The 25,578-nt window shown below is 38.4% G+C and overlaps 4 protein-coding genes across 12 annotated transcripts; 2 read left to right on the forward strand and 2 right to left on the reverse strand.

Moving 5' to 3' along the window:
- The first annotated feature begins 932 nt into the window (after window positions 1–932).
- On the forward strand, window positions 933–3,572 carry LOC104597520 (thioredoxin-like protein Clot). The gene is made up of 2 exons (XM_010259107.3): window positions 933–1,258; window positions 3,086–3,572. The coding sequence occupies exons 1-2, from the start codon at window positions 973–975 to the stop codon at window positions 3,337–3,339; spliced, it is 540 nt and encodes a 179-aa protein (XP_010257409.1). The 5' UTR covers window positions 933–972; the 3' UTR covers window positions 3,340–3,572.
- A 702-nt stretch (window positions 3,573–4,274) lies between these two features.
- Window positions 4,275–7,177, reverse strand: PSRP2 (RNA-binding (RRM/RBD/RNP motifs) family protein). Its single transcript, XM_010259106.3, has 4 exons — window positions 6,691–7,177; window positions 5,475–5,576; window positions 5,053–5,352; window positions 4,275–4,471 (listed from the first exon to the last, which is right to left on the reverse strand). Exons 1-4 carry the CDS (start codon window positions 7,015–7,017, stop codon window positions 4,433–4,435), a joined length of 768 nt encoding a protein of 255 aa, XP_010257408.1. The 5' UTR covers window positions 7,018–7,177; the 3' UTR covers window positions 4,275–4,432.
- A 294-nt stretch (window positions 7,178–7,471) lies between these two features.
- On the forward strand, window positions 7,472–21,384 carry TOP6B (topoisomerase 6 subunit B). Of its 9 annotated transcripts, none has more exons than XR_016078399.1 (20): window positions 7,472–7,610; window positions 7,765–7,868; window positions 7,959–8,011; window positions 8,223–8,320; window positions 8,477–8,582; window positions 8,767–8,904; window positions 10,080–10,131; window positions 10,239–10,303; window positions 14,442–14,548; window positions 15,030–15,132; window positions 15,279–15,364; window positions 15,455–15,651; window positions 16,271–16,386; window positions 16,528–16,613; window positions 17,337–17,409; window positions 18,133–18,224; window positions 18,340–18,481; window positions 18,554–18,648; window positions 20,472–20,629; window positions 21,125–21,384. XR_016078399.1 is itself a non-coding variant. In XM_010259102.3 (20 exons), the coding sequence occupies exons 2-20, from the start codon at window positions 7,775–7,777 to the stop codon at window positions 21,269–21,271; spliced, it is 2,028 nt and encodes a 675-aa protein (XP_010257404.1). In that variant the 5' UTR covers window positions 7,472–7,610; window positions 7,765–7,774; the 3' UTR covers window positions 21,272–21,384. The 9 variants fall into 9 exon arrangements, 7 of the variants coding, with proteins under 7 accessions (XP_010257404.1, XP_010257405.1, XP_010257406.1 ...); XR_016078400.1 differs by having other exon boundaries at window positions 18,340–18,478; XM_010259102.3 differs by having other exon boundaries at window positions 20,452–20,629.
- Window positions 21,385–21,886: 502 nt separating this feature from the next.
- On the reverse strand, window positions 21,887–24,688 carry LOC104597517 (uncharacterized). The gene is made up of 4 exons (XM_010259100.3): window positions 24,566–24,688; window positions 24,220–24,505; window positions 23,745–24,083; window positions 21,887–22,574 (listed from the first exon to the last, which is right to left on the reverse strand). The coding sequence occupies exons 2-4, from the start codon at window positions 24,493–24,495 to the stop codon at window positions 22,086–22,088; spliced, it is 1,104 nt and encodes a 367-aa protein (XP_010257402.1). The 5' UTR covers window positions 24,496–24,505; window positions 24,566–24,688; the 3' UTR covers window positions 21,887–22,085.
- Between the last annotated feature and the right edge of the window lie 890 nt (window positions 24,689–25,578).

Consider the following 25,578-nt stretch of genomic DNA (forward strand, 5'->3'; position numbering starts at 1 on the left):
GGAAGCTTCATTTTAGCGAGATTAAATCAGCCCCCCACAAGACTGCACCCCACAACGTCCCACGGCACATCCCCGCGATCATCTCTTGATGATAGCACCAGAAATGATGTTATCATCCAGAGATGTTCCGAACACATGACGGGGATGTGTTGTGGAACGTTGTGGGGCACAGTCTTGTGGGGGCTGATTTGAATTCCATTTTAACACTTCACTGAATGGGTAGGCGTTTTTTCACTATTTTGTTGATGTGGCGCCTAATGACATCTAAGGCTACATTTGGATGTGATGTAAATTTTACATTGGTTCAGTTTTGTATGCATTTGGAAAGAGGGTGTAATTATTATCGACATAAAACTACACTCTGGTTTAGTTTTGCTTGCGTTTGGATGGAGTGTATTTTTACGTCGATAATAAATGTAAAACCTCATCACCTTTAAAGTTTTATGTCGATGAAAAAACTACATCGGTTTTATCGATGTAAAACTTTAGACTCTTCCACCCATCATTATTTTCAAAAAAGCAATGATCATTTTCTGGTTCAGTGTAAAACATCATTAGTATATTTTTACATTAATGACATTTTACACTAATTCCAAACGCAACCTAAATATCAATAAACGAGTTCATTATTGCTTTTCTAGGTTTTTCAAACAAATCAAATACAAAACGTTTCTAAACACACACTAAATGAGCACTTTAATTTTTTTTACACCCGTCTCTTGAAATACCCCCAACCTACCCTTTAAAAACCTTAAAAGACAACATTTAACTGTTGTCAAAAGATTTAAAAAGTGCTCAATGAAGCCAACTGGATCCGGTCCCCGTTTAATCAGCCTTGGGTATATGTTTTTGGACGGCTTAGATGCAAGGAGAGAACGCACTGATCGGCCCATGACTACAAATTACAAAACTCCCGAATAGTTGGATACTGGATATGCAGGCGGTTGCCGCGGTTCAAGACTCTTTTTATCCATGAGTATTGTCCGGTTTGCCCTAGTCTCTCTTTTTCTATTCTTCCTTTTATATTTGATCAATTATTCCACGTTCGTTTTCCTGAGCCGGGAGCCGGAATACCAGACTCAGAATTCCTTCCCTTCCACTCTCGTTAGGAAAATGCATCTGAATATGTTGGACGCGACTCTGTCGAGCTTCGATCAGGTCTTTGAGAGGTTCAAATCCGACGCACCGAAGCATCAAGTCAATCTCATCCTCTTCTTAGCCGATAAGGACCCCTCCACCTCTCTCAGCTGGTGCCCTGGTACTTTTTTTCTTCTTCTTCTTCTTTTTGACAACCCTTAAGCGTATTTTCTAACATGCATTTATAGTAGTTAATACCTTGATAGATATTTGATGAGCGTTCTCCAATTCCTCGAGATGCGTGAGGAAAGAATTCAAGGAAGGTTAAATTGCAATTGCGTGAGATACACAGATGAATTTGAATTATAGATTCATTCATTTGATATGATGTAAAAGAATATGTTATTTCGTGTTGTTTTTTTATCCTTAGATCATGGAGTGTTTGAAGCCTGGAAAAGATATAAATTGGATGCCGTGAACTGTTAGATTTTCTTGAAGTAATTTTGGCTAGCTTTGAACAGTTGCTTTTTTGGTTGGATTGGACTAGTTTGTAAACCTTCCAAAGTGCACATTCTTTTCTATGGTTGCACCTGAGGAAAACCACCAAGATTAGAGCATGGGTTAATCCCAATACGTATGGAAACCTTGGTCGCAAAGTTTGATCAGTCTGGTAAGAAGATTGAATATGGATTTCCAAATTTGCAATTCACTTCAGAACTGTTGGGATTTGATTCCTGTTAAATCCTATGTCTGATCTTCTAATGCTGGACTTGTGCGAAAAGTAAGAAAAACCTAGGCAAATAAAGGGTGGGGCTTGGGGTGATAAAGGTCAAGATGTAAGGATTTTACTGACAAAGGAGTAAATAGGAAAAATTATAGATAGAGAAGGTGAAAAATGCCTGCAAGTGAGAACCATTTATATTAGTGAGGTCCTGGATCTCTATTTTTTGATAATAAGATGATGAAGCAAGAATTCCCCAGCATCTTCATTGGAATGAGAAGCACAGAACATCAACTATCCCCAATACATCAGTGCTAATAAGATGCAATTCAAAAATACAATTTATTATAACTGGATGAACAATTTAATCTCCATATGGGAAATTAGTTCTGAAATAGATTTCAGTCAAATCCATATAATTTATGAATGTATCCCCTTTGGTTTCTTGACAAGAAAGGTTTTCTCCATTACTTCAAATGCATGAGATATCAGATATGTAGAATCAGCTTGTTGCAGTTGTACCTATTTCCTACATACCAACCTGCTGAAGTGTAGGGATATTTACTCCTATTCTTATTATCAGTAAATTCCTTTGGTCGCTTTTACTGATTGAAAAACACATGATGTGATCATATCATAACTGGTTTTGGTTGATCCATATCCACACATTTGTTGTTTTCGTAAGTCAGTATATACTTTATTGAGTTAATTAGTTTGAGTTAGTGAGAGATCCGCTTTAGCACACTAGTAAGTCTAATTTTGACGTGTGAAACTCTCACTCCTTGCTTTTTGATAAGCTTGCTGGATAAGGTCAGTTTATCCTGTATTTCCAATCTCAAGCTCACAAAATTCTCTTTTATTTCCAATTTTCTCAACAGCCAAACAGTAGGAAATAATTTTGGTTTTCTCCTACACAACCAAAAAAAGAGAAAAAAAAAAAACTCACATTGTTAGTTTTCACTTTTCTATCTCGGTGAAATCTTCTTGGCAATCAATAAACTATTCTTTCTGGGTGGTAAGTCAATGAATTATGTGACATGAAATGGCAATCAATAAACCAGTGTTTTTTGGGAGTTAAGTGAGACTTCAAGTAATCCTTCAATAAGATTGCACAGAGAAAACATCTTTTGTTTTTAACCTTTTTAGGGCATTTTTTGAGGAAACATGAATTCATTATAATAAGTTTCAAGTGTTTTCTCTCTGAAATTATTAATATTAGATTCTATTTATATGAGTAATCTGTTTTTTTTTTTGGAATTTTATTTATTATTTCCCCTGATTTTGCAGATTGTGTAAGAGCTGAACCTGTAATATACAAGAAGCTGGAAGCTTCAGCTACTGATGTTGTCCTTCTTAGAGCTTTTGTGGGAGACAGACCAACATGGCGGAATCCGCTCCACCCATGGAGAGTTGACTCAAGGTTCAAACTCAAGGGAGTTCCAACCCTTGTTCGTTGGGAGAATGATGCAATAACAGGCCGCCTTGAAGATGATGAAGCCCACCTTGAACACAAAATTGATGGCCTAATTTCTGGCAAATAAATTCTCTTTATTATCAAGTATCAACAACTTATTTCCTAGAGGATGTCTTAGAAACTCATTATTTTGCTAATCTAGACAGAGGATTTCACTGGAAGTAATCATACATGATTCAAGGGCCTATAGTTTAACGATGGACATGGCATCGAATAAAATTGAATGGTGAGACAGGGTATGTGTAGCCAAATAAAATTCTTAAGAAGGGGTAAATAGATGATCAACTTACTCTTCTATCATATTTGTTTATCATATCAAATGCATGCATCTAGGGTTTAATTCCAAGTTAGTTGATCCAAATTCTTTGCAATGCAATGTACATGTTTGATTTATTTTGAAAAAAAATTCCTAATCAAATCAAGCATGGAGCTTCCCCAATCTATGTCCGTCTACGACTTATCTACAAATTCTTTATTTGTCTCAAAATCTATGGTTTCTATTGCATTCTGATAAAAAGTAATGATTAACATCCTTGCATAATTGAACAGAATAGCAAACCTTAGTTGAGGCATTTTATGCCATTTTTTGTGAGATTGATGAATAAATAAGTTTTATATTTTTCTTAAAAACGATGGAGTTATAAAGATGAATGACTAATAACAAGCACGCCACCTTAGTCATAAGTCTTAGCTCCTCTTCTCATGTATTCACCTCGTAATATTGCTTATACCTTCATTTAAAAGACTGGTTACACCTTGTATGCCAACCAAAATGGAGTTTGGTCATGTAGCTAAGCTCATGGGTGTTTTTTATGAAGATTAACAGTCAAAATGTTCATTAAGCATTACGACATACTTCAATCCTTTGTTGCAATCCCTTATTGTTGCTAAAAGCACCCTGTTCATTAGAAAAGCTTGATGACATAAAAGAAGAATGAATAATGATTTTGGTGGTTGTTAACGCAAGATTTTACTTGATTAATTGAAATTTAGGATCAAATATGAAAAACTGAAGAAGCAAAATTGAACTGTCACTATTCCACAGAACTACATCTCAAGGAAGTTCTTTTTGATCTTCACAGTAAAAGCTACATTGGTCTCAATTGCAATGCATATAAAATACATCTTTTTTTGGAGTTCCAAATTTCCTTCTGACAACACTAAGCTTTGTTTACACGAATTTGTTGGCCTTCAAGTAACTGCAAAAAAGAGGCGCATAGATGTTAAAATGTATAAAAGATCTGAAATATCTACAATGGTCAAGGTAGAAAGAAAACCCCCATCCATTTTACACTACCTGATGCCAAACTTGACATGTGTGTCTGTCAGTCAAGAATAAGATCAATTTAAGAATACCATTTCTTGATTAGCCCAGAACTGAAAAATTTGCAAATGAATGAAGGGAGGAACATTCCATTGGTGCATCACTCAGGCCAGGGCAGAACAGAATTGATCACATGCCATATATATAGCTACATCTAGATGGTTCTAGTGTTCAACCAAAAGGCCCTGTACCTTCTCATGAGTAAAACCACAAGGACTCTATAGATGAGTATGTTCTTTTTAGCAGAAAATTGCATATAGGCAATGCATGTTCATGCTCCAAAAACGTATTACTGACCTTTATGATAATTATTAAATAAGAATGAGAAATGCTTAATCATATTCATTCTATAAAAAGTTGAACCATGTATTTAAATTCAACTCTAACTGATTTTTGTAATATTAAATGCATTGCAGTTAACAACAAAAAACTTAACACAGGCAGCAATAAACTTACAGCATTATTAAATGATGAGATTGCAGCTTCTACATCCTCTTCTGAAGAGAAAGAAACAAACCCAAAGCCACTGGATTTTGAGGTCCCTGGTACACGTGAAACTTTTGCACTAAGAACCTTTCCCTTCTCAGCAAAGAATTTGCTGAGAGTGTCTGAGGTAACTGTCTTTGCCAGGTTACCCACATAAACCTTATAGGGACTATCAACAAACTGGGATTCCTCAGCTTGAAGGAGGGATAAATCCACATTTGGCAAAGGCTTTTCAGTTATATTCACTTTGATCTCACGTCCCTCAATTTGCTGTTATCCAATTCACAGAAAACCAAACAGATACACTCCTTAGTTCCTTGATACGAGGATTCTCATGAAAAAAGAATGGTATTTGTCACAGTTCATCATCTATCTAAAGGGTTACAGCTTACTGTGCCATTCAACTTTTCAATAGCTGCATTTGCATCATCAACAGTCTTCATTGTAACAAATCCGAAACGACGGCTTCTTCCTGAATACTTGTCATACATCACCTATGCACAATATGAGGAAGAAAACTTACCACAAAACCAGAAAGATCAGACAGAATGGTCTTTTGCATAACTGCTAGTCAGCTACATGGCAGTGATGAACAAGTCAAGCCTATGGTTAATCGATAAGATGGACTCTTGCACACTTAACATTTGAAATTCAAAGCATTAAAAATGGGTGGCTGATCTATTTCAGTGTCAATCCAAGAGCAATGGTGATAGTTAGGATTTACATCCACATATGACTTGCATGTAGTCATTATACATATAGTTTTTTTCATAAGTGAAATCTTGTAAAGAACACCCTCTTTTGGATTTAATTGTTAAAAAAATTAAAAGCAAATAGAATACAAAATACCATCAAATTATTACCAAAAACAACCATCAAATAGGTTGCATGTTTCAAAAAGTCATTTTCACTTTGAGAACATTGGACCCATTTTTTTCAACCACTCCACAGATTTTTTCAACCACCAACCAAACACCACTAGTGGGTGTGTTGTGTTCAGTTAATGGTTACTTTTGTTTTTCATCTGTTCTTAGAACACACCATGACTTACCATGAAAATCACATATGGACTGCAAAGAATTGCAGGATGAGCTCTATGCTGACCCTCAAAGCAATGCAAATACCATGGGCAATAAATTCCTAACTGGCCCTCTCTCCATGGTTTCTTCGGCAGAAATTTACCCTCACTAATGCTTAATTTGTCAACATATTTGCTTATGGGATGTCTATATCTCATTTTATAGGAACCAATTTCATAAAGTTTTTCATGGTAGTAAAGACTCCAAAACATCATAATCTAAAATTATAGAATGAATTTTCTGGTTGTCAAGTAACAAATAGAATTGAATTTGTTTTTCAAAATCCTGAAATTAATACGTTAATTTCTTATTATTAATAACCAGAAATAGCTCTTTTAAGAGGGGAACTTGTGCTCTTAAATACGATAACGAAATCATATAATTGCAGTTTTGGGCGATTAGGCAGTACTAATCTTTAGCTTTCATCCATTTTCAAGTATCCCTGTATCAATGTAAGAAGAACTTCTATATTTTTGGTAATGCAAGAGCAAACCAGCAAAACCATATATATAAATTCAGCTTATGATACCTCAGCTCTCTCGACTGCGCCGTGTTCTGAGAAAATTTGTGTAAGTTGTTCGTTGTTGACGGTCCTCGGAATGTTTCCCACATACAATTTCCTCGCTGTTTCAGATGGCGTATCCTGCGTTAATACTTCTTGAGCAACAGCAGAAATTCTCAAGGTCATTCTACGGTTCAAGTGGTAATTAGTAGCAGCGAAGCCATGCAAATTGCAAAAAGAAGCTGCTTTGGGTAGTTGAAGTGAACAAAGCTTTGAAAATTGCGTGAGAGCTCTAGTAGATTTTGAAGGCTGTGGAAGAACGTTAGGAGATAAGAGGGAAGAGATTGCAGCCATTCTTTTCCTTTTTCTCTTTGCAATTACCCAAAATTAGGCTTCAAAGAAACAAAATTCTAGGGCTTTGCATTCTGCAAGATAAACAAACGTAGGTTTTGCTGTGGAGACTGGGCGAGGTGAATGAGAGTACTTTATCCAGTTTCGCCCTTATGCAATAGCGGAAAAAAATAAAAATATCAGGATGCCTATTTCTATTGTGCACCATGTGCGTAAGGCGCACACTTTTAAGGCGGGCTCGTGATTTAATTGATGTCAGAGGGGCACATCACATGAAGATACAAGATGGAATATTGGGCCTCAAGAAGATTCCAATCAGGTATCAAAAGAGTGGAATATGGTCCACTCCCATCGCTCAGATTTTGGACGGTGTTATTGATGATGGGTGACACTGACACGTGTGATGAAAGTACTAACTTTTAAATTGAAGTATATCAAATTCCCATGTATGTGTGAAGCACTAAATAATTTCTTCTGGTGGAAAAAAAGGAGGGAGACTTATGCCCTAACTTGGCTCGAGCTTGAGCTCGCACTCGCATGGACAATTGGACATAGCCCGAGATGAGATTGGTGCCGATCGGTTCTTAGAAACGCCGGTGAGCTTCTTCTCCTGCTGCTAAAGTAGTTCAGATCCATGGCTGAGTTCTATGTCTGAGGCATTGGGCAGACTTGAAGCTTAAGTCGTGAAAGAATTCATTCCTGAAACTTATTGATTTCTACCATCTTTTCCATCTGCGATCGATCTTTCAGGAAGACTTCCATGGAGGTTGGAGGTAGCAGTGAAAGTCCAGAAGAACCGAAGAAAGGAAAATCCAGGGCGACTAAAAAGGCCAAGGAAAGCGTTCTAAAGCAGAGTTAGTTTTCGTGCCAGAGAAGCTCTTCCTGTTCTTTATCTTTTAAATTTGTTTTCATTTTGTGCTTAATTAGTTTGTTGCTTTATGCAGAATCACCTGCGGAGTTTTTTGCTGAGAATAAGAACATTGCAGGATTTGATAACGTCAGTTTTTTCTGTCTTTGCAGATTCTTGATGACATTTCTGTTTTAATGTGCTTATTAGTTGTTGATTACATAGATAATTTTTATATTCTTTCGCTTCATCACTTCATTTTCTCACAAACTTGAGTGCTAACTGGGATAGATTGATGCGGAAGTAACTTAGTACTCAATTTCGATTAAATGGTGTTGGTTTGAACTGTTGTGGATTTCAGCCGGGGAAATGTCTTTACACGACCGTCAGAGAACTTGTTGAAAACTCCCTTGATTCGGCAGAATCCATCTCTGAGCTTCCTGTGATAGAGGTAACAATGTAAGTAATTATGCATGTCCTTTGCATACATAAATTGAGCATATCCACGTGTGTAGTACTACTGTAGGTTCATACAAATATGCGTTGCTGTTATCAATGCCTTTTTGCTTTAACAGTGTCTATAATAGAACATTTAGGTTGGTTTTTCTATGACAGAGAGGAGATAGGGAAAAGCAGGTTTAATTCTATGATTGGTCTTATTGACCGAGAGCGTGTTGATGAGGAACTATATGATGATTATGAGTCAGCTAAGGCTCGTGAGGTATTTGATCTGCATCCCAAGTTGTTTCTGCTTTTTTCTGTAAAACTTGAACTTGGAGATGACCATGGTTGGATTTCAAAGTTGAAAAGAAGATAAGAGAAAAAAAAGGAAAAAAGAACACATATGTGCTTTGTTATTCTGTTATTCTTCATATATGTTTTCCTCTATTGCTGCGTTCTTGTAGAAACGCCTTGCCAAGGAGGCTCGCATTCAGGAAATGCAAGCAAAGAATGCTGCCCTTAGGAAGAAAGTTAAAGAACCTGCAGCTCCAAAGGGCACAAAGGGTCGGGGTGAGGCCTCATTTTTTAGGGTGACTTGTAAGGTGTGATTCACATTCACTATCCACTACAGCCCTTTCATATCCAACATTTAGAGATTTAATCTAATTAGGAAAGATACAAGTATTGAGAAATTATTTAGCTTCAAAAACTACATATAAATGCATGATAAAAGCATATTACATGGGATACCCATACCTATGTCCTATCCATATCCAGAATTTTAGGGAATGGAAAGTCATATCCTCACTTCCCATATCCAAGTCCATCTTTGTATATGGGCATCATAATATAGTGTTCCATTTTTATTTTAGAACTATACTAGTGGAGGGGGCCCTACATTGCAGGGGCTCGCTCATAAACTATCGGGCTTGAGCTCGATTTGAATTAGAGACTTGAGCTCAAGCTCGAGCTCGACTAAAATCAAAAGCTTGAAAGTTCGAGCTCGGCTACCTTTGATTGTAGGTCTCTCAAGCAGCTGAGGTTCTGAGCCGAGGTCTCCCTCAATTGCTGAGGTGCCAAACCGAGGTCTCCCTCAACTGCTGAAGTGTCGAGCTGAGGTTTCCCTAGCAGGCGAGGTGTCGAGCTAAGGTCTCCCTTAGTTGACAAGGTGTCAAGATGAGGTCTCCCTCAGTTGGCGAGGTGCTGAGCTGAGATCTCCCTCAGTGACTGAGGTGCCGAGCTGAGGTATCCCTCAGTGGTGGAGGTGTTGTCTAGCTTGAGCTCGATTCGAATTAGAGACTTGAGCTTGAGCTTAGCTCGGCTCGAACTCGACTACCTTTGATTGTAGGTCCCCTAGAAGCCGAGATGCCGAGCTGAGGTCTCCCTCGGTTGGAGAGAGAGTGGCATTCTTGTAATTTATAAGGAGAGAGAGATGGCATTCTTGTAATTTGTAAGAAAAAGAGAGAGAGAGTTGGTAGGAGAGAGTGGCATTCTTGTAATTTGAAAGAAAAAAAGCAAGAGAGAGAGAGAGAGAGTTGGTAGGAGAGAGTGGCATTCTTGTAATTTGAAAGAAAAAAAGCAAAAGAGAGAGAGAGAGAGTTGGTAGAGAGTGGCATTCTTGTAATTTCTAAGAAAAAAAGGCAAAAAAAACTGTTAGATTCCATTTCCTTCATCCTCATGCCTTCTTACATACACATTTCAGCTTAATATATTTATATAGATGATTGCACATGATCAAATCCAAATCACTGTTGGTATTGACATTTGGTTTTAATAGGATAATGGAAGAGGAATGCCACATGATGACATCCCAAATATGTTTGGACGAGGTCTGAGATTATTTGCTAGAACTATTTCTATCTGGTGTATTTCTCTTCAGATTGAGCTTGAACCTTCAATATGCTTTTAACCATTTCACTTGATTATGGATGTGCAGTTTTATCTGGGACAAAATATGGCTTAAAGCAAACACGTGGAAAATTTGGACTTGGGGCAAAGATGGTAAGGCTTGATTTAATTTATTTTAGATTTTTATGCTTGTGTTAATTCATGTTTCTTGTAGAAACAATTCTTTCTTGATGTCTCTCTGTTAGTTCAAACTTTTCTGAAGGGGTTTTTACATATTTCACTAACATTTTGTCAATTTGAAGATATGCCATTATTACCCTACTACCCTAAGGAGTTTCTGTTGTGCCTTAGCAACCAGCTCATGACAAACATATTTACATGTATATTCAGGTGTATGGTTTGTATTGTTGCTCTAGTGCATTTCTCCCTCTGAGTTGGAATACATATTTTCTTCAACTCCTCTGTGGCCAGCACAAAGTTCAGCAATCAATTATTCTGTTTGTATATAACCCCTTATTTTCAATTACTGATCATACCTTACAATCATACTGGTACTCATTTCTAGAAAAAAGAGGGAAGATCATTTGGTAATGTATGAGTGCTGCTGATCTAAGACTGAAAAGAAATGCAACACTAGGATATTCTCTGACAAGAAGCAAAAATTGAAAACATTGATAGAACTGATAACTGAAAGGATTATTAATCGGCTCTGTACTAAGGTCATATAGTTCAGCACCAACATATAATGAGAGGATGGCATTGTTCATTGTGCAGATGTATGATCAACTAGAAGCGCATCTGCCATTACAAATTGGTCCCCATCATCTGAAGGAACAGTCAAGCTGAATTGTAATGGATTATGGATGTTCTTTCAGGATGGTGCCATTAAGTCTTGGAGGAGCTTTTAGAGGGTTCATTGGGGAGATACTACTGGCTGAGGGGATTCCATTGGAGCTGAGGCATTACCATTCCTTGAGGGGTTGCATTTGCTAAGGTTCCTAGGGTGCACAGTTTTGAAGTGGAGGAGGACTTATTGTCAGTGGTGGGATAGATGAGAGATGATAGGGAATGTCCATGGATCCTACATCAGATCTTACAGAAGCTAGATCATTGGCCTCTAGACTGCACAATCTATTCAAATGGATCCAAAGATTTGCCAATGTTCTAGCAGACTTACTAATTGGGGTATATGGAGGGGGGGTCACCTTGAGGCTTTAGTCCCATGGGCTGGGTTCTAATGGGAATGAAATATGTGGTCATATACTAGTCTTATGCCCTCCCAAACCATTTTGGGAATTTCTTCATTTGTAATTTATATTTAAGCCTTTAACAAAATTTCTTTGATCTTGTTACTGATTGATAAAAGGACCTCATTGGCACAAAGCATTGTCATCTGCAAAGTATATTTCCTTAGAAAGACCTCATTTTCTCATTCCATGTCTATTGTCAGCAATGTTTTAAAACGTGGAGGTGTGATGCGAGGCGTTCCACTACCTAGAGGTGTGAGGGCGTAGTTCTGAACGTAAGAGGCGTAAGCCTCCCGAACACAAGGAGACGCAAGCCTCCTTAAGAGGAGGGAGGGGGGGTCAAGAGGAAGAAGGAAGAGGAAGGGAGGATCTCATTTTTTTCTTTATTTTTAATAAAAATCTTTTATATTAAGAAGAATAGAGATGCACAACACTAGTTGAAAGAGGGGTGGGGGGTCTGGGTGAGCCAAAGGGGCCGGGGGCAGACCACTTTCTTTCCCCTTATCTTTTCTTCCCTTTCCTTTCCTTTTCTCTTTTTTTTTCTTCTCTTTCTTTCTTTTTGTTTCCCTTCCCTCTCTTTTCTTTTCCTTTCCTTTTTTTTTTTCAGTCTTTTTATATGAGGTGTGCATGAGTCGCATGAGGTGTACGCCTCTAGCACGCCTCATGAAAAAAGCGCACGAGGCGTACACCTCAGAGGTGGCAGCACCTCTGGCATACGCCTTAGGGCATTTTGGGAGCACCTTGCCTTGAGTGCCTCCAGGCATATGCCTCCCACGCCTTTTAAAACACTGATTGTCAGTAATGTATTTTCTGACAGGTCCCAGAAACTTGACACACAATTCTCAGACTCACAGCAGAATTCACACAACTAGAACATCAACAAGGAAATGGTACTCATTCAGAAGAAAAGAAGAACATTAACAGTTGGTCAGTTCTTCGAGAGACTGCCGGCTCTCCCAATCACTCACAGTATTCTTCACTCAACGAAAGTCTGCCCTCCCCCATCCCCCAAAGACCCTTCCTATATTCTTCTGACAGCATAACTGACTCCCCCCCATAAATGCCTAGCTGGCATAGTTATAAATGCCCAACACTCTTCTTATTCATAACTGACATAGCTATAAATGCCCCAAGACTTTCCTTATTCCCTGCAGCTATAATTGCCCCCCATGTGATTAATTGTTCAATTATTTCTCCCCCTTAGCCGATTGTTGACATTTCCTCTTCCTGGCATATGTAAGGTTAATTGGGGGCCTATCATTACCCGCCGCCCAAAGTCTAACCTTGTCCTCAAGGTTAAAATGAGGAAATTGGTCTCGAAGTAAGTCAAAAGGCAGCCAAGAATCTTCAAAATCAGGCAGGCCCTGCCAATGAATAAGCTTCCAAACCAGTAACTCCATGCATAGCGGATAGACGCACACCGCGCACTGATATGTCCCTGCACAGGCCAAGCAGCAGCAGCACCCACTGCACAGATGGTGTGTCTGCTTTGTCACCTCTTGAAGCATGTCTATTTCCTCCAGCTTCACGTTTCCAACCTTCAGCCTCTCCATGATCATCCACAGCCATCCTGTCCCCTCCTTGCATGGTGTGCACTGCCCACAACTTTCATGCTTATAGAAGTAAGAGAGCCTAGCAATTGCATCCACAATATCAGTTGACTTGTCCATCATAATTACAGCATCTGTCCCTAAACCCGTTTGGACAGCCTTGAGTGCATCATAATCCATCAACACATCATCACATATGTGCTTTGGAATCAGTGGAACCGAAGAACCCTCTGGTATCACTGTAAGCAAATTATCCCATCCACCTCTAACTCCTCCACAGTGCCTTTCTATCAGCTCCTTCAATGGAATACTCATCTCCCCTTCAACTGTACAAGGCTTATTCACGTGGCCTGAGACATAGAGTAGCTTTGTCCCAGAATTGTTCTTCCTGCCAAAACTAGCAAACCATTCAGGACCACACCTTAAAATGGTGGAGAAAACAGCTACAGTTTCAACATTTGTAACAGTTGTTGGACATCCATATAGCCCTGCATTAGCTGGAAAAAGAGGCTTCAACCTTGGTTTTCCTTGTTTTCCTTCAAGGCTTTCCAACAACGCCGTCTCTTCTCCACAAATGTAAGCATCAGCTCCATAGTGGATATGAACATCAAAATCATATCCAGATCTACATGCATTTTTTCCCAAAAGTCCAGCTTGATAAGCTTCCCTCCTTGCTTTCTCAAGGTTTTTCCGCTCATTTACACACTCTCCCCTTATGTAGATATAAGCAGCAGTGGCCCGCATACCAACCCCTGCAATCAGGCAACCCTCTAGTAGTTTTTGTGGGTCATGGCGCATAATTTCTCTGTCCTTACATGAACAAGGAACTGGTACCACTGTTAGGTCCCAGAAACTTGACACACAATTCTCAGACTCACAGCAGAATTCACACAACTAGAATATCAACAAGGAACTGGTACTCATTCAGAAGAAAAGAAGAACAGTAACAGTTGGTCGGTTCTTTGAGAGACCGCTGGCTCTCCCAATCACTCACAGTATTCTTCACTCAATGAAAGCCTGCTCTCCCCCATCCCCCAAAGACCCTTCTTATATTCTTCTGACAGCATAACTGACTCCCCCCCCATAAATGCCCAGCTGGCCTAGTTATAAATGCCCAACACTCTTCTTATTCATAACTGACATAGCTATAAATGCCCCAAGACTCTCCTTATTCCCTGCAGCTATAATTGCCCCCCATGTGATTAATTGTTCAATTATTTCTCCCCCTTAGCCGATTGTTGACCTTTCCTCTTCCTGGCATACGTAAGGTTAATTGGGGGCCTATCATTTTTCTAACTTTTCTTGCATTTCCCTTCTTTTGCCTCTCATACTGACAACCATAACCCATAGTACATGGGAGTTTTACCACTCATATAGTGTTGTATTCCAGTGCTGTGAAATTAGTATGCTTCTAACTTCTCTCTTTTAATTCTCAGATTGATGACCATGACAAGAAGTATGTTAAGGAGTTTGACCCTTTATGAACTTATGCAGGCATTAATTTGGTCCAAGATGAGTACAGGACTTCCAATAGAGATATCTTCATCAATGAGGGGTCAAAACTATACTTCATTCTGCAGGCTGGACATAGATATTCATCGGTATGTCTGCAATCTGGTTTTTATGAATGTACACATAATAATCTTTATTATGTAATTCCAATACTGCTTTGGAAAGAGGCTTCACCATAGTTGGGTAAAATGGCATACTTTATACCATCTGAAGTTTATATAGCTGGGTTCTAAGCTAATGCAGAAAATGAATAAATTATTTTAAATACTTCACTACATCTTTGCCTTTCCACATGCATCACATGAGCCACTTACCTACTAGGATATGTATGTTATTCCACACACACACACACACACACATATATATATATATGTATATTACAAATTGCATCTTGTAAACATACTTATTAGATGTGCTTAGTTACAAAGCTGAAAGTGGTCACAAATAGATAATACCTAAACAATTCAGCCTTCTCTCTTGATACATACATTTGTTGATTCACACCTTTTCTCAATATATGCACATACTTGATCATATTAGAAAATACTGACTTGTCTTTTAACTATTCAGTAACATTCCTCACATTCACTTGCACGAAAAACGAGACAACAAGGAAAAGTGGCATGGTGCAGAAATTCAAGTTGTAATTGAGGGCAACTGGACAACTTACCGTGTATGTAGTACCTACCAGGGCCTTCTCCTGTGCTCTTGTAGGAGTTGCAGACCTGGCTTAGGTTCCCTACAAAAATCTATTTTTTGAGGTATTGAATATGATCTAATTTGTTTTACTTGACTAAACTTTATTGTTGGTCAATGCAGTCGAAGATATTGCACTATATGCGTCAGATGGCTGTTATTACCCCTTATGCTCAATTTCTTTTTAAATATGTCTCCGATGCTGCAGAGTAAGTGCTGCTCCTTGGATCTGTACATCTCATCATCTTTTCTAATAATTTTGTCTAATATCCTTCCATCTTTTTCTTCTTTATCCACAGTAAAAATGTCACTATACGATTTGCACGAAGAACCGATGTTATGCCACCAGTTCCTCTTGAGACAAAGCACCATCCGTCTGCAGTTGATTTACTACTAATCAAGCGCCTTATTGCAGAAACCTCTAAGCAGAATCTATTGCAGTTTCTTCAGCATGAATTTGTAAATATTGGAAAATCTTATGCTGAGCGTTTAATTGGTACATATCTTTTTCTGATATTTATATCTCATTTTGGGATACATTTGAAGAAAATTGGCTTGTACAATTTCTATTTTCAGTATTTAGATTGTTGACTAAATTAAAGAACAATCATTGAGAGGTGTTACTTTCTAACTTCTGGAACACATTGGATCACTTGCATTACATTCCAAAATATGTAAATTAATCATGTGCTAGCCATGTTTCAGAAATGGGTGTGATATTTTTCTATTAGTATGGGTATTATAGTGCTTGTACTAACAATTGCACCTCTGTCATTCATTAGCATGATTCTGGCCGACAACTGTTTACATGTGGCTGGATCATGTGCAATCCTACTGTTCAAATATGAATTATGTCAATGTTTTTGACTGCTTTTGCAAATGTATGACTGCTTTAAGGTGTTGACTGAGTTCATTAAAAATAGAAGGATTTTTTATGCAATGCATCCTTTTTTGTTTAGGTGGAATGAATTAATATATTTTGGTCCTAACATGTACATTATCAAATAACTACACCTTGTACAGAAATACCTCTAACTGTGTTTGTGCCCTTGTACAATTAGTACAATTTTTACATTATATTATCATAAGTAATGTTTATGTTCTAAATTTTGCAGGAGAAATGGGCCCAGATTTTAGTCCAAAAATGGCTGTAAAATCTCTTACATCTCAGCAAATAGTTCGCATTCATCAATTATTCCGTCAGGCTAAATTTGATGACCCTAGTGGTGATGTATGTAGTATTCAGATTGTCATTTCCATGTAGTTGTCTTTCCATTTCATACCCTGGTATTCTATTTGTGTTATATCTTTAATTTCTTGGATCCATGCTTCTTTATATCCTAAAGTAGTTTGGGACATGTACTTTTTTCAGTGTCTTAGTCCTGCAGGGGAGTATAATCTTCGGTTAGGAATAATAAAGGAGCTGCACCCCGAAATGGTTGCTACTTATTCTTGCAGGTTGGCTTCCATTTCTTCTTCTTATTATTTTTTTTGATCAATAACAACAATTCATTACTTAATCACAAAAGTAATTACAGAGAGGAAGATAAACTTTCTTATCTTCCAAAAGGAGCTAAACACTCCCAAGAACAAAAAGGAAAAAAGTTACACTTGTGCCCAAAACAATGTCTCCCTATTGACTACTTTCTTAGCTAACCCATCCGCAAAAGAGTTAGCTGATCTTTTCACCCAGCTAATCTTAACTTCCATCTCTTGAACCAGCCACCTAAACTTCCTCCTCTCGTTACTGTACATCCATAAGCTGTTGTTTTCTTTACTTAGCCACCCTACCACCACCTCTGAATCCCCTTCAATGATGAGTTTTCTTATATTCAGTTCCTTGGCTCTTTGAATTCCTTCCATAACTGCAAAGATTTCAGCCCTGAGAGAGTCACCCACCCCAATTGGGCCGGAGAACATGGCAGAGACAAGCCCATTCTCATTCCTAAACACACCTCCAATCCCTGATTGTCCAGGATTCCCCCAATTCTACTCCCATCAAAGTTTAACTTATTTTTCAATATCTGTTTCTTTTTTAACTTATTTTTAAGGTATAACATGTAGGTTAGATGCTTAGTGGGGTGGAAGGTATTAAATGTTTGGTTTAAAATCATACAATGTTTACTTTAGATAATAAAACTGGTTCTCAGATACCTGTTTTTGGCTACCATTTTAATGCAGTCCTCAAGTTTTTGAAGGCCATCCGTTCATTGTGGAAGCTGGAGTGAGTTTGGGTGGAAAAGATGTTAAACAAGTAAGTGCTTACTTGTTGGTGCTATCAGCATTAGTTCTTTCCCCAGAATATTGGAGCTGTATTCTTTTTTTGTTACTCTTAATCTTTGGACATATTTTCTGGATAAAACATAATTTGGTTTTATCACCATTATTTTATGATTTGTATGTAGGTGAGTATTTGCAATTATTTTATGCCCATAACTTAATGATTTGTGGGTATACATTTAAACCTACTTGTCAGCAAAACTTCTATTCATTGACATACACTAGTCTGCCTTTGTTTGTTAGGTCATATATATGCACAAAATACATGTACCAACATGTGGGTTGTATATGCCATGCCAAAATTCTTTGTACTTTAATTGCAAACTGCAATTAGTTTTTAGTTATTGCATCAATAGGAGTTCCATGATTGAGTGATTGAGTCTACCCAATTATGCAAATTATTGGGTAATAGTAAGTATAAGCAGGAGTGGCAATAAATAAGGAATTTGTCTTTCTTCTTTATTAATCCTGGTTCCTGATTTCTCTTTCAACTTAGTTTTCTAAAATATGAATATTAATTTGAAAATGAAGTTTTTCCCTCAATTAGTCACCTTTGTCTTGAATATGTCTCTATCATATTGCCTATTCATTCAAGTTAGCAAAATCTGAAGTATGGTTGCATTAATTGGTTACAAGTAGTAATACTGTTTCCCAAGACTGATGCTTATTAAACATGCCCTGGTGGTATGAATTTTAGGGGCTGAATATTTTCCGCTTTGCAAACCGCATTCCACTTCTTTTTGAGCGAGGTGCAGATGTTGTGACAAGGACTGCTCTGAAAAGGATCAAGTAAGATCTAAATATGGTCAAATCTCCTTCCTTTGTTATACCCATATAGGTAGACTTCCCTCCGAAGTTAATGAAATCTAATTACAGGATATCTAACTGAAGAATTGGTTTCCAGTTGGAATAGCTACAAGATCAACCAGACACAAGACAAAATTGGTGTTTTTGTGAGCATTGTTAGCACAAAAATACCCTTCAAGGGAACAGGAAAAGAATATATTGGAGATGATATAAGCGAGATAGCTTCTGCTGTCAAGGTAGTTTGTCTTCAGTTCCATGTATTCAAATGACAAAGGAAGATAATTTGTATTCTAACAGCATAATTTCTTCAGTCTTCCATCCAGCAATGTTGTGTTCAGCTGAAGTCTAAAATAGTGAAGAAAATTCAAGCTCGTGAACAACAGGAGAGGAAGCGAAATTTAAGCAAGTTTGTTCTCTTACTCATTTCTGTTGTATTTGGAATTGGAGAGCTGCATTCTTTGCAATAGTTGCTGCAATTTTCTTGTCTTTTCTTTTTCCTTCATTTTCTTTTTGCCTAAACAATGAATGATTAGTTGCCACATTGACTGCTAATTCTTTTGGTGGGTTGATAGGAGAGTAAATAACCTATTATTTATAAGCCATAAGATTTACTGGTGTTGCCTATGTAAATGTGCTGATGTTTCTCAAGTTCAATAATTATATAAAGAAAAATCCCAATTGGGTCAAGTAGGGAGCATTCCTGCACAGCCCACCCCAGTCTGCCATGGAGATAGATAATGTAATCAATCCAACATGTCCACTGAGGAGGGGAGCCACTGGATTTGCCACATATTTAAGATTCTAGTCCATAAGAGCCCTATATCCCACCTTGTATTGGTGTTTTTCCCAACTGTAAGCCCACTTCTGGTTTCCCTGAATATTTCTCCCATCAAACTTTCTTTGTGGTGGAAATGAGGCCAGAAGACTTTTTGGGCTTTAAAGGAGGCTAAGACTGATCTAACCAAGCACATGCTGTTGTATCAATGCATGAGATACACTTCACACATTCCATGAAGAGGATCCCAAACATGGAGTCATTTTTGCTAGTTCTCTGAGATAGTTGACACTCATCTTCTTATTCCTTGAATCTGGCTCTAGTTCCATTGCAAACTTGCATTCTCAGTTTTTTTGAGAAGTCTGCCACTGTACCTTCCAGAACTTGCATCATATTTGGGATTGTTCCAGTGTCTGGTGTAGTTGTTCCTTTTGCAAAACTGCCTTGTTTTGAATTTGAATTTAACAAGCATTTCATGTGCTTTGTTTTTTCATGAGAAAACCATCTCCTTTTAGATATTGTTTCTATATTGTCTACTCATTTTAAGAGAGTTTCAAGGGGATGTTTCCTAAACATGTTTTGAACAAGAGGGTTCCATCAGTCAAATGGTGTCATGGTGAACTTTGCACATGATTTTAGGAGGCTCCAACTATATCCCAGGAAATGCCATGCAACTCCTTGTTTGACTCAACATAATTAATTTACTGAAATTAACATGATTCTAACAAGGTTTAGTATAGAAGCAAGGCATTAAAAATGGCTCTGACACTAATAACCTGTTAAGATGGTACTATCTGCTTTCGTACTTTTCTATAGTTCTGTTGAATTTTCTATGATCTAAAAGCTATGTATCAATAATGTCTTCCAATCAGGTTGAGTATGGAATAAGACTATAAGAGGCTTCCCAGGTGAGCCCTGTTTAATGGTGGGTTATACCATCTTAAGTACCTAAATGTAAGCAATTTGGATAATCAAATAGGAAATGAAATGTATTTTACTTATCAAAAAAGAAAAAGGAAATGGAATGGGTTGATCTAACATCTGACCATTCTCCAATATTTAGTGGGTTTGTGTCCTCATAGGGATTACATTTTAAAATAATCAGGCCCATAATCTGACAACAGGTACCTGATCAAAACTCGGAAGGTCCAATTGTAATGCATAAATGAATCAGATGGAGATCCATGCTATAAGATCCAACAAGGGTTCAGATTTACATCCCCTATGCATGATAATATTGAAACACCCGCTATGCATGTTCATGCGTATCGGGTGTATCAATACTTTGAACCTTGGTCTGGATCAGCTCTTGATCCAACCCATTTTAAATTCAAATGGTCTATACAAAAGCTCCAATTTTGCTTGTTAGTAAAATTATTGATATCATTATTATTAGCATTATTAGTATTAGTAAAACTTTGCTTGCATAATCAGGTACATACCTGATGTAACAGCTGCCATATATGATGTATTGAGAGAAACAGCTCATCAGCAAGCATCGAAGAAGAAGAAGCAATATGAGGAAAAGGATACAGAACTTCTAACAAAGGTATCAACTCGTATTGTTACAGAAAAGACTCTACGGGAAAAGCTTGCTCAACATGTTGAACAGGTTGGTTTCCCACATCCGAAGCTTATGTTTACTCCTTTACTTTTAGTCAGCTTAACAACTTGAAACATGTATTCTATTTTCATAATTACTAATTGGCATGCATTCAATATAAATGTGATAAAAAACTGTTTAATCACAATAAATCGGGGAGGCTTGCCTTTGTCATGCGAGACAATATGAAAGGGAATGATGTTCCACCATTATTATATCTCACATGCCAGAAGCAAATTGGTACTTGTAACACTTAAATTTATATTATTTCCCTGGACTGTGAACCATAGTTTGTATCAATCAAATGGTACAGAAGACTGCACAACCAATTGAATGCTGCCTCTGCGTATCTATAGATTAACCATCTTTCATCTCAAGAGTGGGCACTACAGCTTGGATATCCTGTTTATGAGACAACTAAACGAAGCAGATCTAATTTTGCATGTTGGAAAGATGATGTTGGTGTAACTTCTACTGTTGTTTCCTTTGGATATAATTTTGTAGGTGGATTATGAGATGGCATTAGAGTATGCAACGCAGAGCGGAGTGAGTGAGGAACCCAGGGAAGACATCTATATACGGGCAGTGGAAGGTGCATACGACTTCATTGACTTCCATAGTCCCGTTTTTGTATTTAGGCTTTTTAGCTAGTCAGGTCTTAATATTTTTATAATAAAATATTAAGGTGCATATGACTTCACCAGGCCATTTTTTATATATTTTTTCATCGTATCTAATAAATGAAGCATATATTTGAATTTGTAGTTGGTTGTATCGTTGTGATCAATTCTGGTTTGTACATCATTACATTCATATTGATGGTGTTTTGGAACACATAATGCATCACTCTGTGATGATGTATTAAGGAGGATCTGCTGCCTTTGAATTGTGAAGTCTGAGTAAGACACAGATAACGACCGAGAAATAAAAACGTGAATCAAGGCCTAAGAAACCACTCGCACTAGAAATGTATCTGGAGGAAATGCTTCCTTTTATGATTAGAGGTTCGCTGATCAGCTATTCATGAACAAGCTTGTTACAATGCTAATGTGAGGTATCTCACATTGACAGTATGGGATGCTGTTGTGGGGTATATATGTGCTTGGGTTCCCTCTCTCTAACAACTAGTTTATAGGGGTGAATTCTCCTAAGGTACATAACAAATGCGGCATTCACCATCACTGTGACAACCTACACTCCATGTCTTCTTGCGTGCTTGGTTGATACATAACTATAGCCTATTTCTGATGAAGGAAAAATCAGATAGAAAGATGGTGAAGAGCAAGACATTTATTCTGATCAAAAGAAAGAAAAAAAAGGAAATTTCTTTTCCACGTTTCTGGAAGTAACCAAACAAGAAATTCCAGTTCGGTCATATATACAAATCTCCTCTATAGCATTCTTAACAAAATCTCTCTCTCTCTTTGTGTCTATCTCAACTATCAAGTCTCATCCCATGCTTCTCTCAATCAGCTAGATCCCGTTTTAGGTTCGCAGGTGGTAGAAAACAATCCATGGATAAACCACGGATATTAAAATCAACCTCCTCAATAGTCCATGTCTCCTCCATCTTCCTTTTGTGATTGATGGAACCATCTCCGTACCTATATAGCGTGACCAGGGTCCTGCCGCTGTGGGCAATGTTAACGCCGTCAATGTATCTATAGTCTTCGATCACCGATTCCATCCTCGTCTCCCAGAAAATGCTACTGTGTCGCTTTCCCTTTATCGTCAGTAATTTGCAGTCCTCAAATTGGATCAACAAACCGGTTCTTTGGCTAAAGTAGCCCCACATCGTGTGATGTATGATCTCCACGGCCTTGGTATTTCGGGCCTCAAGGCTCGCTGCATTTGCCTCAAGCTTGAGTATAAAGCAGTCTTCGTTATTAATAATCTTCTCTCCTATGCACACTGCATCTAAAAACAAATTGGCCGTAGACCTAGGGTCCAGTCCCTACGCTCCCCATAAGAAACTTTTTGTTAGTATCAAGGATATTAGGAAGTGTTTCGTTTGATACAAAATAATAGAGAAACAGAAAGCTGAGAGAAAGTTCTGAAGATTCTCTCAAAATTCCTAGGGCCTAGTTTGATGTAGTTTCATTTCCATTGCTGAAAAAAGCACGGGAGTGTTATGGGTGCAACTCCGGCAGACTGGATCACATTGAAGGTCAATCCAGGCCCAAGCCTAATGGTGCAAATCTTGAGCTCGGGCCTGGCACAGCCCAAGTTTATCAACCCAGGCCCAATTCGCGCTTAATCCAATACAACTCAGGTCGGGCTTGGGCTCGGGATGGACCGGGTTGGGTGGGTTTGAATAATTAAAAAATATATATTTTTATAAATATAATGCACATATGTATGTATTTTTTTAGGTGTACTCGGGTTGAGTTGTGTCTTGGTTGGGTTGGACTTAGACTGCCCGAGACCTCAACCCAAGTTTAGATTGGGCCTGACTTTTCTGGCCAGCCCCAGCCTGCAGCCCGAAAACCCAGGCCCAACCGATGAAAAAACTCAGGTTGGGTCAGGTCGTGCTCGGGTTGGACCCGCCCAAGTTGCACCCTAGAGAGTGTAAATGAGTTTAATGAAAATTCTGATTTATTTTGTTTTAAAATTTACTTTGTTTTGATTGCTTGCATTGTACATGAAGTAACACAAAACCTGATCAAGGAAACCAAAAGCAACAGTGAAGAAGAGAATTTACATTCTTTTGATGTATGTACTCCCATGCAAAGTTCAATCGAAATTGCATGGCAAACAAAAGGAGCCTAAGAGCTTCCCTAAAATTTCTCTTTCTCTCGTATTTTCTATCAAACCAGATACAATATTAGTATGCCCTAGAATTGCTAATAATGATATTTAGAGAGGACGTCTCTTCTTCAAGATTAACTATCCATGCATCGATCAAGCTAAATGTTTAAAGAACGAACCATCTCATCTCTACAAACAACACATCTAGCAGATAGCAGATGTGACACTACTGCTTTCTCAAGGTAATTTTTTTCTAGAAAATTTTTGCTCAGCAGAAACTTTATGCATGGCATGCAATACATTACGTGGGGTGGCAAGAAAGAAGCAGAAGAAGGTTGATGCATTTTACAGAAAAAATGGAAAGTTAATGATATACCTGTAAAAACCGACGCAAGGGTCTGGGCGGACCTTTGGTGGCATGTGATTGTTGAGAGCCAGACTGCCTCCAAGCCACCTTGCCATCACTCCCGGCACTGACCTTGCAGCTTGGCAAGACCAGCTCCAAGTACCAGAGGTTTGGGTTCTTTTGCCAAAGCACGAAGCCTCCAATCTCAGAGGGGCCCCTTGCTTTTATACTGTCGTCGCCAACTTGGAACTCGGAAGCACACATCTTCACCTTTCCAATGGCGTACATGCTCTTCACTGAGTTCAATGCCGTTTGTCCTCCCGATGCCGCTATGTATTGCTGTACAATATATTTGGCTGTTGAAGCTTCCTATTAATTAAATTAAACGACAAGAAAATGAAGAATTAATACAAATTATTAATGAGCGATCAATTGATGGATATATCATCAATCAACCTGCAACAAATTAAAGCTCGTCCAATCTAATTATAATAGTAATACTTACGATAGAGGAGTCTTTGATGGGGCGGTTGACAGTGGTGTCGGTTTGCACCTCGTGAGGAATAAAAGGAGAACCCACGACATTGAGAAGGAGTTGAAGATCGGAATTGGCAGAGGAATCCGTCTCGTTAGCAGGTTGACACTTCATCCAGTTGCGCATGTTCTGCCACCGGACGGTGGTGTTGCTGCCCATGCTGGCGAACATCTCTTCCGGGATGGGGACCTCGAGAACGGTCTCCAGGCCATCCTCACGATCCAAATTGGGGCAGAGTTTCCTCATGGATGGCGAGGAGAGAGAGAGAGAGAGAGAGAGAGAGAGAGAGAGAGAGAGAGAGAGAGAGAGAGAGAGAGAGAGAGAGAGAGAGAGAGAGAGAGAGAGAGAGAGAGAGAAGGGGAGAGAGAAAAAGAGACTCGATCGAAGAAGCCTGCCTTCCCCTTCTCCTTGCTCTTCTCCTTCCCCTTCTCTCAAAGCTCTTCACAATTCACATTATATTGCCTGAACGAAGCGATCGCTTTTAGAGGGAGCTCCTTGTTTGCAGGAGTCATGCGGGCACGCTTTCATCGATTTTCATTATTAGGTAATACGGTTTACCCTACAAACGCCTTGGAGCTGTCTACATTGGCTATCCTTGTCTGACCGCCTGGACTGTCAACGGTGTTCTCCCTGCCAGGCGTGACACGTTAGTTTATTCATCCATGCATTCTACACAAGTCGGTTTTTTTTTAAATGTTGACAATGACAAAGGTGTTTTGGTACAGGAATCGTTTTTCTGTTTCTGTCTAATGCCTGACAGCCTGGGCTGTCAACGGTGTTCTTCCTACGTGGCACGTTACTTTATTCATCCTTGCATTCTACACAAGTTGATTAGAATCAAGGGGACGCATCGGAGAAACATTCCGGTACCAAACAATTTCAATATTTTAAAAACCGGTTCAGAACCGAAACTATTTCGACCATCGGCTTCTGGATCAATCGTTTGACTTTGACCATTCGACCTGAATGAATTAGTCAGTAACTTTTAAAATTAAAAATGAATAATCGGCCTGAAAACCATATTGTCTGGGTCAGTGGTCTGCTGACCTCAATTCAATGGTTTTTAGGAAAATAGTGGTTTGGGTAGAAATGAAACCGGTACCCTGGCCGGTTCTAGGCCAAATGGTCTAACGGTCTGGTGGGTCGGTGGTGGTTTTAAGACCTTAAATGTTTTCTAAAAGCTCCAGCCAGATGTTCTTTATGCTTCTCATTTTGGAAAGAGTATAAATATAAATATGTAGAGTGTAAAACCTTATATTTTGTATTATTTTTTATGTATTTATATTATATATATTTGTATTTGTATTTTTTTCAAACTGAGCCTTAATT

This window comes from Nelumbo nucifera, chromosome 7 (genome assembly GCF_055504915.1).
Source record: "Nelumbo nucifera cultivar China Antique chromosome 7, China Antique-T2T, whole genome shotgun sequence".
In the NCBI taxonomy this organism is placed as follows: domain Eukaryota; kingdom Viridiplantae; phylum Streptophyta; class Magnoliopsida; order Proteales; family Nelumbonaceae; genus Nelumbo; species Nelumbo nucifera.